General features: G+C 43.3%; 1 protein-coding gene across 1 annotated transcript in view; it reads left to right on the forward strand.

The window, feature by feature from the left end:
* The window catches only part of LOC118377652 (histidine ammonia-lyase-like), a 61,201-nt gene extending 48,134 nt beyond the window's left edge, over nucleotides 1-13,067 (forward strand). The window contains exons 5-13 of the mRNA XM_052467027.1: nucleotides 129-224; nucleotides 428-486; nucleotides 590-670; nucleotides 787-852; nucleotides 2,228-2,393; nucleotides 9,643-9,777; nucleotides 11,378-11,486; nucleotides 12,391-12,460; nucleotides 12,583-13,067. Coding sequence (XP_052322987.1) covers nucleotides 129-224; nucleotides 428-486; nucleotides 590-670; nucleotides 787-852; nucleotides 2,228-2,393; nucleotides 9,643-9,777; nucleotides 11,378-11,486; nucleotides 12,391-12,460; nucleotides 12,583-12,714 — 914 coding nt within the window. The 3' untranslated portion in view covers nucleotides 12,715-13,067. The remainder of the gene's footprint in view (nucleotides 1-128; nucleotides 225-427; nucleotides 487-589; nucleotides 671-786; nucleotides 853-2,227; nucleotides 2,394-9,642; nucleotides 9,778-11,377; nucleotides 11,487-12,390; nucleotides 12,461-12,582) is intronic.
* Nucleotides 13,068-14,896: the final 1,829 nt, after the last annotated feature.

The following is a 14,896-nucleotide window of genomic DNA, read 5'->3' on the forward strand; positions in this document are numbered from 1 at the left end:
GACATACAATCACACCTTTGTCATTTTCTAGCACTTTTACCAACTGCCGACCACCATGACCGATCTAAAACGTCATGATTGAGACTGATTTCGCTACGCTATGCTAACTCAGTCCTCCATCATTCTAGATATCCACGCTCTGCGGCCCCATCCAGGACAGATAGAAGTGGCCATGAGGTTCCGCGCCTTACTGGACTCAGACCACCATCCCTCAGAGATCGCAGGTGAGTGAATGGATCAGGGTGCTGTACTACCACTCCTGTGTGTGTGTGTGTGTGTGTGTGTGTGTGTGTGTGTGTGTGTGTGTGTGTGTGTGTGTGTGTGCGTGCGGGTGTCCATGTGTGTGTGTGTGCCTGTCTTTTGGAGAAGTTGGGATAAAGTATTAATTGGACAATAAAAGTAATGTTCTGTTCTTGTTCTTCTACAGAGAGCCATCGGTTCTGTGACAGAGTCCAGGATGCCTACACCATGCGTTGCTGTCCTCAGGTGACTTAACATAGGGGTCAGAGGTCACAGAGTTTCATAGTTCACAGAGAATCCCCTCCAGGTCAGGACTCAACTCAACCTTGTCTTTTCTTTTCATCCACAGGTCCACGGTATTGTGAATGACACAATAGATTTTACCCAGAAAATCATCAACACCGAGATTAACAGCGCCACCGACAACCCTGTATCCTTCACTGTGTGTGTGTATGTGTGACCAAATTATTCACCAACTATTCCCCCTGACCAAATTTGACCATTTCTACATTCTGTGCCAGTTTTATCCTTAAATGTCTGAAAAAGATGGTGTTTGCAGAGAGAGGAGAGACCATCTCAGGAGGAAACTTCCATGGAGAATACCCAGCAAAGGTATCAAAAGCTTCTGGTGGACGGAGTATTTCTGAGTTTTAGAACTATGTGAGACGATAAATGACATAGTATAACTAACTAGATTCAGCCGCGGGACGGAACATAATTACAAATCATTTATAGACTGCATATTGATATAATGTTTATAGACTGCAAATTTATATAATGTTTGACTAAAACATAATCATTTCAAACCTTGCTGACATTTGTATACGGTCATGTATCTCTCTATTATGGCTGGGAATACTTGGGAAAGTTTGTGGTCATACGCACATCCTTAAAAACATAGTAGATGCTGGGTGAATGAAGAATATTAATTAAGGACACGACGGCCCGCACACTGTTAAAGCTCCCAATTTACCGATTTATTGACAACGTTTCCATCCGAAACGGAATTAATATACACATTTTTATACACCCCCCACCCCAACACTACGGTTTGCAACTGCACATGGGGACAAAGATCGTACTTTTTGGAGAAATGTCTTCTGGTCTGATAAAACAGTAATAGAACTGTTTGGCCATGATGACCATTGTTATGTTTGGAGGAAAAAGGGGGAGGCTTGCAAGCCGAAGAACACCATCCCAACCGTGAAGCACAGGGGTGGCAGCATCATGTTGTGGGGGTGCTTTGCTGCAGGAGGGACTGGTGCATTTCAAGAAATAGATAGCATCATGTGGATATATTTAAGCAACATCTCAAGAAGTTAAAGCTTCTTGAGTCAGGAAGTTAAAGCTTGGTCGCAAATGGGTCTTCCAAATTGACAATGACCACAAGCATACTTCCAAAGTTGTGGCAAAATGGCTTAAGGGCAACAAAATCAAGGTATTGGAGTGGCCATCACAAAGCCCAGACCTTAATCCTTTCGAAAATATGTGGGCAGAACTGAAAAAGCGTGTGCGAGCAAGGAGGCCTACAAACCTGTCTCAGTTACACCAGCTCTGTCAGGAGGAATGGGCCAAAATTCACCCAACTTATTTTGGGAAGCTTGTGGAAGGATAGCCGAAAAGTTTGACCCAAGTTAAACAATTTAAAGGCAATGCTACCAAGTAGTAATTGAGTGTTTGTACACTTCTGACCCACTGGGAATGTGATGAAAGAAATAAAAGCTGAAATAAATAATTCTCTCTACTATTATTCTGGCATTTCACATTCTTAAAATAAAGTGGTGATCCTAACTGACCTAAGGCAGGGAATGTTTAGTAGGATTACATGTCAGGAATTGTGAAAAAAATAGTTTAAATGTATTTGGCTAAGGTGTATGTAAACTTCTGACTTCAACTGTATATATATATAAATATATAAATCTGTGTACGTGACCAATACACTTTGATTTGATATGACTCCTATACCTCTCTCTCTTTCTGTCTCTAGGCCCTGGACTTCTTGGCTATAGGTGTCCATGAGCTGGCAGCCATCAGTGAGAGGAGGATTGAGCGTCTGTGTAACCCGTCTCTCAGTGAGCTGCCAGCCTTCCTAGTCAACGAGGGAGGGCTCAACTCTGGATTCATGATCGCACACTGTACAGCTGCTTCCCTGGGTTAGTAAAGGATCAGCTCTTACTAACATATGTCATTACGTCTTTGGGTGACCCAGGAGTAAACCCCATTGTGTGATAAAGAAGGCTATCACTGAGAAATAAAGTATTACTTAGATTTAAAAATACCCATCAACGTGTATTGATCACATCTTTACTAATTCTGCAGAAGTTAGCTTGAAAGTCGCTCTGGATAAGAGCGTCTGCTAAATGACTTAAATGTAAATGTAAATGAAAGTAGTATCCAGATTCATCAGATGTACTGATCATAGTATCCATATCCAAGCCAAAGTTCAAAAGGCTGGGTCTAATATAGTGGATAAGAGGTCATACAATAACTTTTGTAGTGATATTCCAGTATTGTTGAATATTTGTTGGTCCGTGGTGTGTCGACCAATCAGACGCTGCACTTGACACATTTATGAAATTGCTTATTCCAATTACTAATCAAATCAAACCAAATTTTATTGGTCACATACACACGGTTAGCAGATGTTATTGGTCACATACACACGGTTAGCAGATGTTATTGGTCACATACACACGGTTAGCAGATGTTATTGGTCACATACACACGGTTAGCAGATGTTATTGGTCACATACACACGGTTAGCAGATGTTATTGGTCACATACACACGGTTAGCAGATGTTATTGGTCACATACACACGGTTAGCAGATGTTATTGGTCACATACACACGGTTAGCAGATGTTATTGGTCACATACACACGGTTAGCAGATGTTATTGGTCAGCATACACACGGTTAGCAGATGTTATTGGTCATACACACGGTTAGCAGATGTTATTGGTCACATACACACGGTTAGCAGATGTTATCACATGGTTAGCAGATGTTATTGGTCATACACACGGTTAGCAGATGTTATTGGTCACATACACACGGTTAGCAGATGTTATTGGTCACATACACACGGTTAGCAGATGTTATTGGTCACATACACACGGTTAGCAGATGTTATTGGTCACATACACACGGTTAGCAGATGTTATTGGTCACATACACACGGTTAGCAGATGTTATTGGTCACATACACACGGTTAGCAGATGTTAATGGTCACATGGTTAGCAGATGTTAATGGTCACACGGTTAGCAGATGTTAATGCAAGTGTAGCGAAATACTTGTGCTTCTAGTTCCGACCGTGCAGTAATATCTAACAAGTAATCTAACAATTTCACAGTGTAAAGGAAGTGTAAAGGATTTTTTTATGTATTGTATTATCTTTCACCTTTATTTAACCAGGTAGGCCAGTTGAGAACAATTCTCGTTTACAACTGCAACATGGCCAAGATAAAGCAAAGCAGTGCAACACAATCAACAACACAATGAGTTACACAATGAATAAACAAACATGCAATCAATAATACATTAGAAAAAGTCTATATACAGTGTGTGCAAATGAGGTAGAATGAGGCAATAAATAGGCCATAGTGGTGAAATAATTACATTATAGCAATTAAACACTGTAGTGATAGATATGCAGAAGATGATATAACCAAGATGGCATAGCAGTGCATACGTGTTTTGTTCGTCCTCTCGTGTACTTTGTATTTTTTCGGCCTTTTTTGTATATATTTCAATTTTATTTTCAATCTCTTTTCCATTTTAAATCAATTATACCTTCCGGTAACCTGCCTTACCCAATGTGATACGGAACCGCTATTATTTTTAATTTTTAGACCCTATAGCCAGAACCACCTAGCCACCAGAAGCTAACCAGCTAATTAGCTACAAGCTATTTAGTAATTGTTAGCCACTGCTAGCGGCCTTTACCTTCTGCACAGACAGATACCAGCCCTTTTTTTAGCCTGGATAATACTCGCCAGCCTACCAGTATCGGACTGTTTCTCCACTACAACGTCAGATTACTGCCATAAACCCTGGACCATTACTCCTGATCTTCACAGCTAGCTAGCTAGCTAGCTGCCACAGAGTGACCCAGTACCGAAGCTATCCCTGAGGCCCACCTCCCGGGCCTACTCGGTTGTTCACCCGGACTCCATCCAAACACGCCTAGAATCCACTACTCCACCGGATCCTTGCCATGAGCTCTGGTCCTTGGCGACGGATCACCGCTGCTACCGAGTGGCTATAGTGGCTAACGCTCCTGCCCCAAAGCTAGCACCAGTTAGCCGTGAGCCAGGCGCATCTCCCGGCTAGCAAACTAAATTACTACAACTACAATGCCTCTTTCGCCATCTGGCTTGGATCCTTTGTCGACATGGTGCCCTGCCGCACCACCACGACTTGTCTGCCGACGAATTCTCCATCTGCTGTGCCTTCAACCGGCATCCGTCGGAGCAAACGCTTCTACTAGCCCCGGGCTGCTAACTTTAAATGCTGTGTCGCCCGCGTGCTAGCATAGTAGCGACTATTCCACAGCTTCCCTGTTCCAACACCGGACTTTATGCCTCGCTGTCTCTCTCAAATGTCAATATGCCTTGTATACTGTTGTCTAGGTTAGTTATCATTGTTTTAGTTTACAATGGAGCCCCTAGTTCCACTCATCATACCTCTGATACCTCCTTTGTCCCACCTCCCACACATGCAGTGACTTCACCCATTATAACCAGCATGTCCAGAGATGCAACCTCTTATCATCACTCAGTGCCTGGGCTTACCTCTGCTGTACCCATACCCCACCATACCCCTGTCTGCATACTATGCCCTGAATCTATTCTACCACGCCCTGAAATCTGCTCCTTTTATTCTTTGTCCCCAACGCTCTAGGCGACCAGTTTTGATAGCCTTTAGCCATACCCTCATCCTACTCCTCCTCTGTTCCTCGGGTGATGTGAAGGTAAACCCAGGCCCTGCGTGTCCCCAGGCACCCTCATTTGTTGACTTCTGTGATCGAAAAAGCCTTGGTTTCATGCATGTTAACATCAGAAACCTCCATCCTCAGTTTGTTTTACTCTCAGCCAACCCTGATGTCCTTGCCGTGTCTGAATCCTGGCTTAGGAAGGCCACCAAAAATTCTGAGATTTCCATACCCAACTACAACATTTTCCGTCAAGATAGAACTGCCAAAGGGGGATGAGTTGCAATCTACTGCAGAGATAGCCTACAAAGTTCTGTCATACTTTCCAGGTCTATACCCAAACAATTCGAACTTCTAATTTTAAAAATGAATCTCTCCAGAAATAAGTCTCTCACTGTTGCCGTTTGCTATCGACCCCCCTCCGCTCCCAGCTATGCCCTGGACACCATATGTGAATTGATTGCCCCCCATCTAGCTTCAGAGTTTGTTCTGTTAGGTGAGCTAAACTGGGATATGCTTAACACCCTGGCAGTCCTACAATCTAAGCTAAATCATCAAGGAACCCACCAGGTACAACCCTAAATCCGTAAACATGAGAACCCTCATAGACATTATCCTGACCAACTGTCAATCAGGATCTCAGTGATCACTGCCTCATTGCCTGTATCCGCTATGGGTCCGCGGTCAAACGACCACCCCTCATCACTGTCAAACGCTCCCTAAAACACTTCTTGCGAGCAGGCCTTTCTAATCGACTTGGCCCGGGTATCCTGGAAGGATATTGACCTCATCCCGTCAGTCGAGGATGCCTGGTCGTTCTTTAAAAGTAATTTCCTCACCATCTTAGATAAGCATGCCCCTTTCAAAAAATGCAGAACTAAGAACAGATATAGCCCTTGGTTCACTCCAGACCTGACTGACTGAGAACAAGAGCACCTCCTCCCAGCTGCCCACTGCACTGAGGCTAGGTAACACGGTCACCACCGATAAATCCATGATAAGCAAACATTTCAATAAGCATTTCTCTACGGCTGGCCATTCCTTCCTCCTGGCTATTCCAACCCCATCCAACAGATCCGCTCCCCCCGCAGCTACTCACCTGAGCCTCCCCAGCTTCTCCTTCACCCAAATCCAGACAGCAGATGTTCTGCAAATCCTGGACCCGTACAAATCAGCTGGGCTAGATAATCTGGACCCTCTCTTTCTAAAACTATCCTCCGCCATTGTTGCAATCCCTATTACCAGCCTGTTCAACCTCTCTTTCGTATCGTTTGAGATCCCTAAAGATTGGAAAGCTGCTGCGGTCATCCCCCTCTTCAAAAGGAGTGACACCCTAGATCCAAACTGTTATAGACCTATATCCATCCTTCCCTGCCTATCTAAAATCTTTTCGAAAGCCAAGTTAATAAACAGATCACTGACCATTTAGAATCCCACCGTACCTTCTCCACTGTGCAATCCGGTTTCCGATCTGGTCACGGGTGCACCTCAGCCACGCTCAAGGTACTAAATGATATCATAACCGCCATCGATAAAAGACAGTACTGTGTAGCCGTCTTCGACCTGGCCAAGGCTTTCAACTCTGTCAATCACTGTATTCTTATCGGCAGACTCAATAGCCATGGTTCCTCTAATGACTGCCTCACCTGGTTCACTTTGCAGACACAGTTCAGTTTGTCAAATCGGATGGCATGTTGTCCAGACCTCTGGCAATCTCTATGGGGGTACCACAGGGTTCAATTCTCGGGTTGACTCTTTTCTCTGTATATATCAATGATGTCACTCTTGCTGTGGGCGATTCCCTGATCCACCTCTACGCAGGCGATACCATTCTGTATACCATTCTGCCCCTCTTTGGACACTGTGCTAACTAACCTCCAAACGAGCTTCAATGCCATACAGCACTCCTTCCGTGGCCTCCAACTGCTCGTAAACCCTAGTAAAACCAAATGCATGCTTTTCAACCGTTCGCTGCCCGCACCTGCCAACCCGACTAGCATCACCACCCTGGACGGTTCCGACCTCGAATATGTAGACAACTATAAATACCTAGGTGTCTGGCTAGACTGTAAACTCTCCATCCAGACTGATATTTAACATCTCCAATTCAAAATCAAATCTAGAATCGGCTTTCTATTTCGCAACAAAGCCTCCTTCACTCACATCGCCAAACTTACCCTCGTAAAACTGACTATCCTACCGATCCTCGACTTCGGCGAGTCATCTACAAAATAGCTTCCAATACTCTACTCAGCAAACCTGTATGCCCTAGTTGGCTGGCCCACGCTACATATTTGTCGCCAGACCCACTGGCTCCAGGTTATCTATAAATCTATGCTAGGCAAAGCTCCGCCTTATCTCAGCTCACTGGTCACGATAACAACACCCAACCGTAGCACACGTTCCAGCAGGTATATCTCACTGATCATCCCCAATTCCAACACCTCTTTTGGCCGCCTTTCCTTCCAGTTCTCTGTTGCCAGTGACTGGAACGAATTGCAAAAATCGCTGAAGTTGGAGACTTTTATTTCCCTCACCAACTTTAGTTGTCCACATATTCTAAGTCAGAACCGTCCAGAGTAGTGATGAATGAATAAGAATATGTACATATAAATATAAGGATGAGTGATGGCCGTGCGGCATAGGCGAGATGCAGTAGATGGAAAAGAGTACAGTATATACATATGAGATGAGTAATGTAGGGTATGTAAACATTATATAAAGTGGCATTGTTTAAAGTGACTAGTGATACATTTATTACATCCAATTTTTTATTATAAAATTGACTTAGTTGAGTTAGTATGTTGGCAGCAGCCACTCAATGTTAGTGATGGCTGTTTAACAGTCTGGGGGCCTTGAGATAGAAGCTGTTTTTCAGTCTCTCAGTCCCAGCTTTGATGCACCTGTACTGACTTCGCCCTCTGGATGGTAGCGGGGTGAACAGGCAGTGGCTCAGGTGGTTGTTGTTGTCCTTGATTGTCTTTTTGACCTTCCTGTGACTTTGGGTGCTGTAGGTGTCCTGGAGGGCAGGTAGTTTGGCCCCAGTGATGAGTTGTGCCTCACTACCCTTTGGAGACAGGATGCTCTCGATTGTGCATCTGTAAAAGTTTGTGAGTGTTTTAGGTGGCAAGCCAAATTTCTTCAACCTCCTGAGTTTGAAGTTGCTCCTTCTTCACCACGCTGTCTGTGTGGGTGGCCCATTTAAGTTTGTCCGTGATGTGTATGCCAAGGAACTTAAAACTGTCCATCTCCTCCGTTACTGTCCCGTTGATGTGGATAGGGGGGTGCTCCCTCTGCTGTTTCCTGAAGTCCACGATCATCTCCTTTGTTTTGTTGATTTTGATTGTGAGGTTATTTTTCTGACACCACACTCCAAGTGCCCTCACCTCCTCTCTGTAGGCCGTCTCGTCATTGTTGGTAATCAAGCCTACCACTATAGTGTTGTCTGCAAATTGATGATTGAGTTGGAGGCGTGCATGGCCACCCAGTCATGGGTGAACAGGGAGTACAGGAGAGGGCTGAGAACACACCCTTGTGGGGCCTCAGAGTTGAAGATCAGCGGGGTGGAGAAGTTGTTTCCTACCCTCACCTCCTGGGAACGGCCTTTCAGAAAGTCCAGGACCCAGTCCAGGACCCAGTTGCACAGGGCCGGGTCGAGACCCAGGGTCTCGAGCTTAATGACGAGTTTTGAGGGGTACTATGGTGTTAAGCATGCACCCATTAAGAAAATGACTGTAAAAATCCACGTGAATTGATGAGGAATTGAAAAATGGTATGGTTGAGAGGGATGAGGCAAAGGGAATGGTAAATAAGTCTGGCTGCACAACCAAATTGGCAAACGTATTGCAAATTGAGAAATCATGTGACCAAACTGCTTAAAAAGAGAGCTAATATTAATTATATTTATGTCAATCTCTCCTGGCTCAATGTGGAGGAGAGATTGACTTCATCACTACTTGTATTTATGAGAGGAATTGACATGTTGAATGCACCGAGCTGTCTGTTTGAACTACTGGCGCACAGCTCAGACACCCCTGCATACCCCATAAGACACACCACAAGAGGTCTCTTCACAGGCTCCAAGTCCAGAACAGACTATGGGAGGCTCTATTCTGCATCAAGTCAAAAATTAGAATTAGAATTTAAAATTAGATTTAAAAAACAGATACAAATACACCTTTAAGGAACAGCGGGGGCTGTGAAGCAACGCAAATATAGGCACAGACACATGCATATACACACACACGATAACATACGCACTATACACACACATACACATGGAGTTTGTGCTGTAGATATGTGGTAGTGGTGGAGTAGGGGCCTGAGGGCACACAGTGTGTTGTGAATGTATTGTAATATTTTTTTTAATTGACTATATTAAAAAAAAAAAAAATTGGCTTGATGGCTGAAACATGTCCGAAACGTTTCTCCTAAATGTACATCTTTATATCCTGTTTCACTTGTGTAGTATCAGAGAACAAGGTGCTGTGTCACCCGTCTTCAGTGGACTCCCTGTCCACCAGCGCAGCCACAGAGGACCACGTATCCATGGGAGGCTGGGCTGCCAGGAAAGCCCTGAGGGTGGTGGAACATGTGGAACAAGGTGGGAAACTAACCGTTGATTTGGACTTGATACAGTAGATATTCATCTTTTGATTATTTGTTACTGTTGAAAAGAAGCAATATTATTAGTATTTTTTTTTAAAATGTTACCCCTTTTTCTCCCCAATTTCATGGTATCCAATTGTTAGTAGCTACTATCTTACGGGCTCGGGAGAGAAGAAGGTCGAAAAACCAAGCCGCACTGCTTCTTAACACAGCGTGCATCCAACCCGGAAGCCAGCCGCACCAATGTGTCGGAGGAAACACCGTGCACCTGGCGACCTGGTTAGCACGCACTGCGCCCGGCCTGCCACAGGGCAATGAGACAAGGATACCCCCCTGCCGCTACTCTCTGTTATTTTCTATACATAGTCACTTTAAAAACTCTACCTACATGTACATATTACCTCAATTACCTCGACACAGGTGCCCCCCCACATTGACATTGACTCTGTAGCAGTACCCCCTGTATATAACCCCGCTATTGTTATTTACTGATGCTCTTAATCTCTTACTTTTTTTGGGGGGGGGGTGTATTTTCTTAAAACTGCATTGTTGTTTAAGGGCTTGTAAGTAACCATTTAACTGTAAGGTCCACACCTGTTGTAATCAGGGTTGTTCTTCTTAATCTTAATTGGGAAACATTTACCCAGTTACTGTGAAAATGTCCTACTTCAACTGACTGTGGGTATTCTGGGTATTATGTAACTTCACGGTGATACTGACAACTGCAGTAGTGGAGTTCAAGCAAACACAGAAAAAGTCAGTGATATTTAAAAGACACCCCAGAGGAAGTTGCAGCAACTATTTCAACGTATTGTCTTGTCCTAGAGATTAAATGCACGTTGACGTAAATCATTGTGCAACATCATGTGTAAACTCTGGCCATCGTCTTTCAGCTAAAAAAAAGAGTGGATTTCTACCGGTGTGGCCGTTTTAAAAACTAGCCCACATTTAGAGAGCTCAACAAGTGTTTAAAAGTATAATGTAATATCAGATCATTTCTGGGTAACGATTAAGATACCTTACTATGATTGCTTTCAATTAAAATGGTCAAAAAGAAACAAAAATATCTTCTTAGCAAAGAGATATTTTTCATGCAAGAATGTTGCTAGGATTTTCTTGGAGTGGTCTAAAACTGAAATCTAGATATTATTGGTCTATAAACTAATTTATAGACCAAACTCCGTCCCACCAAAACAGGCTGAAATTTCAGTCGATCTTTTACAAACAGCTCTTACACTGAAAGGACATTATCATCCTTTTCACAATTTCAACCGCATACTGTGGAAATGTATATACAACACAGGAGAATCACGTTTTGTTGATGCACTGGACATTTACAATACTTTTTACCTCTATGTCAAAATGGAGCTTTTGTTTTTTTTGGTCTCTATTTTGGTATATTTCTATGCATTGAACATTACTAAGAAACACAAAAAACATTGTATTAGATTTTATCCTATATAACAACTTGTATAATACTGTTGTTGATGATTCTTTTACAATCAGAAAAATGTGTTTATTTATGTGAATAACGTGTTAATCTGAGGGTCCACAATTGGTCCATAACCTGTCTCATTTCCTCTCCCCCTCGTCAGTCCTAGCAATCGAGCTGCTAGCTGCCTGCCAGGGAATTGAGTTCCTCCGCCCCCTGCGTACAACAACACCATTGGAGAAGGTCTATGACCTTGTACGTAGTGTAGTCAAGTAAGTCAAACAGATCTGGGCAGTGTGTACACAATGTAACGCACACAACACATGTCTCAGTCCCCTGGAATGATTGAGAAAGTTGGTTAATATTTATCCAATGTCCCTCTTCTTTCTGTGCCTCCTCTTCCCCTCATTATGTGCCTCCCCCTGATTCGCTTCCCTTCTCTGCCTCCCCCTCTTCTCCTCACCCTCTCTGTCCCCCCCCTCTTCTCCTCACCCTTTCTGCCTTCCCCTCTTCTCCTCACCCTCTCTGCCTCCCCCTCTCTTCCTCCTCTTCTCCTCACCCTCTCTGCCTCCCCCTCTTCTCCTCACCCTCTCTGCCTCCCACCGATTCACTCCCCTTCTCTGCCTCCCCCTCTTCTCCTCCCCACTCTGCCTCCCCCTCTTCTCCTCACCCTCTCTGCCTCCCACCGATTCACTCCTCTTCTCCTCACCCTCTCTGCCTCCCCCTCTCCTCCTCCTCTTCTCCTCACCCCCTCTTCTCCTCACCCTCTCTGCCTCCCCCTCTTCTCCTCACCCTCTCTGCCTCCCCTCTTCTCCTCACCCTTCTGCCTCCCACCGATCACTCCTCTTCTCCTCACCCTCTCTGCCTCCCCCTCTCCTCCTCACCCCCTCTTCTCCTCACCCTCTCTGCCTCCCCCTCTTCTCCTCACCCTCTCTGCCTCCCCCTCTTCTCCTCACCCTCTCTGCCTCCCACCGATTCACTCCCCTTCTTTGCCTCCCCCTCTTCTCCTCACCCTCTCTGCCTCCCCCTCTTCTCCTCACCCTCTTCTCCTCCCCCTCTTCTCCTCACCCTCTCTGCCTCCCCCTCTTCTCCTCCCCCTCTCTGCCTCCCCCTCTTCTCCTCACCCTCTCTGCCTCCCCCTCTTCTCCTCACCCTTTCTGCCTCCCCTGTTCCCAGGCCCTGGATCAAGGATAGGTTCATGTCTCCAGACATTGAGGCGGTCCATCGTCTTCTTCTAGACCAGAAGGCAAGTGTGGGGTCATAATAGTGTGGGGTCATAACTCTGAGCATATATTCATTAAATAAACAAAAAATGTTAATTTAGCACATGCTTTTATCCAAGTTTGTGTATTTTGTGTGGTTATTCAGGTGTGGAACGTGGCTCAGCCATACATTGAGAAGTATAACATGGAGCTTCTTCCTGAGTCCCGCCCCATCTCTCCTACTGCCTTCTCATTGGATCCCCCAGCATCACCACGGAAACGCATCCGACTGGAGTGAAATCATCATTGTCTGACTAAATGTAGAATGTATGCACACATGACTGTAAGTCGCTTTGGATAAAAGCGTCTGCTAAATGGCATATATTATTATTATATTTATGTAAACTTTTTGTCTTCCTGTTTTTCAGACAAATGTTTTCTTCCTTCTGCAGCCCCAGCCGCTTCAATAATGATTATGTATTCCATGCTAGTTTTGAACAAAGAGTTGTTGGATAACATTGATTGAGGCTTGACAGTAGATTTGTATCTTATTTGTCACAGAAACCAGATAGAGCTTGATTTAATGTATTAAACTTTATTCACAAAATCAATATGAATTTATTTTTCAATAAATTACAATTTCATGCCTTAGTTATTTCATATATTCATACTTTGTTTAATAGTAATTTGGGGAACTGATTGTACACATAAATGACTATGTACTGTAGAGTGAATATTGATTTAAAGCTACAATGTTCACCTGAATAATCTAAACAGTAAATACAGTCAGTCAGTCTTGTATTATGTGCTTTTATAGGAATTTACCAACAATGGAAGATTTTTCTAAACAAATGTAATTTATACAACATGTGCACACTGTATTCTGCATGTTTGCGGTTTGTGTGCAAAATAGGTTGCATCCTTTACATTTTAGCACTGAATAAAGTCCTAATAACATAGTCATAGTTATCGTGAAATAGACATTCAACTGTTTCTATTGAAATTCTACAATGAATTTCCAACAACTGAATTTTTATCACGCCCTCGCTCAAGGGGATTTGGGAGTTGGTGGTAGAACAAGCTAGCCTGGTTTATCAGTCTCTTTACCTAATCCACTCCCTGTACCCATGTGATGTGCCTAGGGACTGGTTTTAGAGGATGTTGATACTGATTTGATCACTCACACAGCTATCGTCCCATCACAACGACTATGCAAATATTGAAATTCACTTTTTCTCCACAGAAACATGTTGCTAAAACCAGTCTGTCCCAAATTTGCTAGCTCACTTCTAAATTCTCAAACTAAATACATACTGCAATTCCAACCACAAAAGGTTTTTAGTTTCAAAATACAACAACGTGCCTAGCTAACAGCTAAATGTTTTTGACTTTGTTATACATTGCAATTATATTTTCGAGGCTCCACATGTCATGGAAAATATTCACGTTATTTACAACAACTAATGAGCAACTCCGCAGTAAATCCAGCGCGAGGACGTTGAGGTTTCTAAAAGGTCAGTCTCTCTGGCAATGACCCGGAGTGAAACGTTCAGACTAAGAACATATAGGCCTACTTCAAAAGAAAAACTAGGGGCCAACTGTCAAACAGAGGCTATGTAATGTATTTTCTGAGAAATGCAAAGGAACACAACGATAAATTCCTGTATGCTGGTACTGTACCAGAAAATGGAGAGACGCTATTTCTGATATAATCTATTACAAGGCTATGCCATTAGACGGTTTACGTACATACATTTTACTTATGGGTGGTCCATTTTGCCATGAGCCCAACTGAGCTACAAAGGACTTGTTGAGGAAACGCGTGCAAGTGAGCATTTCACTGCACTGTTTACACCTGCTGTATCCTGTGTACGTGACATTTAAACGTCGATTGACGGCGGAGTTGAAGTTAAACAATTCTGTAGACATTTTTAAAAAATGCATCTGTAAATAATCAAACATTATACAGGCATATGTAAATAAATGTTTATTTGTAAATAATCAAACATTGTATAAGCCTATGTATCCATAAATAAACTAATGGATTTAAATACTTTACATCGAAAATGTTGAAAGAAGCCATGAGTGAACTCGTGCTTCAGTAATGGAATCAATATTTCCCTGACATTCTTTTGTAATGAACTACATAGCTACAGTGCGCAATATTGCGTGAGTTGTTTACATTTGAAACGCACACCACTCATTTTAGCCCCATGTGCCCAGAGATTGGAACAAATCAGACATTAGACATTTCACCCCAGAAAGCTACCGAGAAAACATTTCAGGCAAGTGGACATAGATAACAACCAGGGATTCAGGCATTTAGACCTATTCTGTAAACAACAATAATAACCTGCACTGAACATTTGTTTCTTAAACACTGTGATCTGAATAGCAACAAATGCAAAACTACTAAGATGTAGGCTATAGATTATTTACACTATAGAAGTAGTCACTATTTTTTAACTGAAAACTCAAAT

The sequence above is a fragment of the Oncorhynchus keta genome, chromosome 17, assembly GCF_023373465.1.
Source record: "Oncorhynchus keta strain PuntledgeMale-10-30-2019 chromosome 17, Oket_V2, whole genome shotgun sequence".
NCBI classification, from domain to species: Eukaryota; Metazoa; Chordata; class Actinopteri; order Salmoniformes; family Salmonidae; genus Oncorhynchus; species Oncorhynchus keta.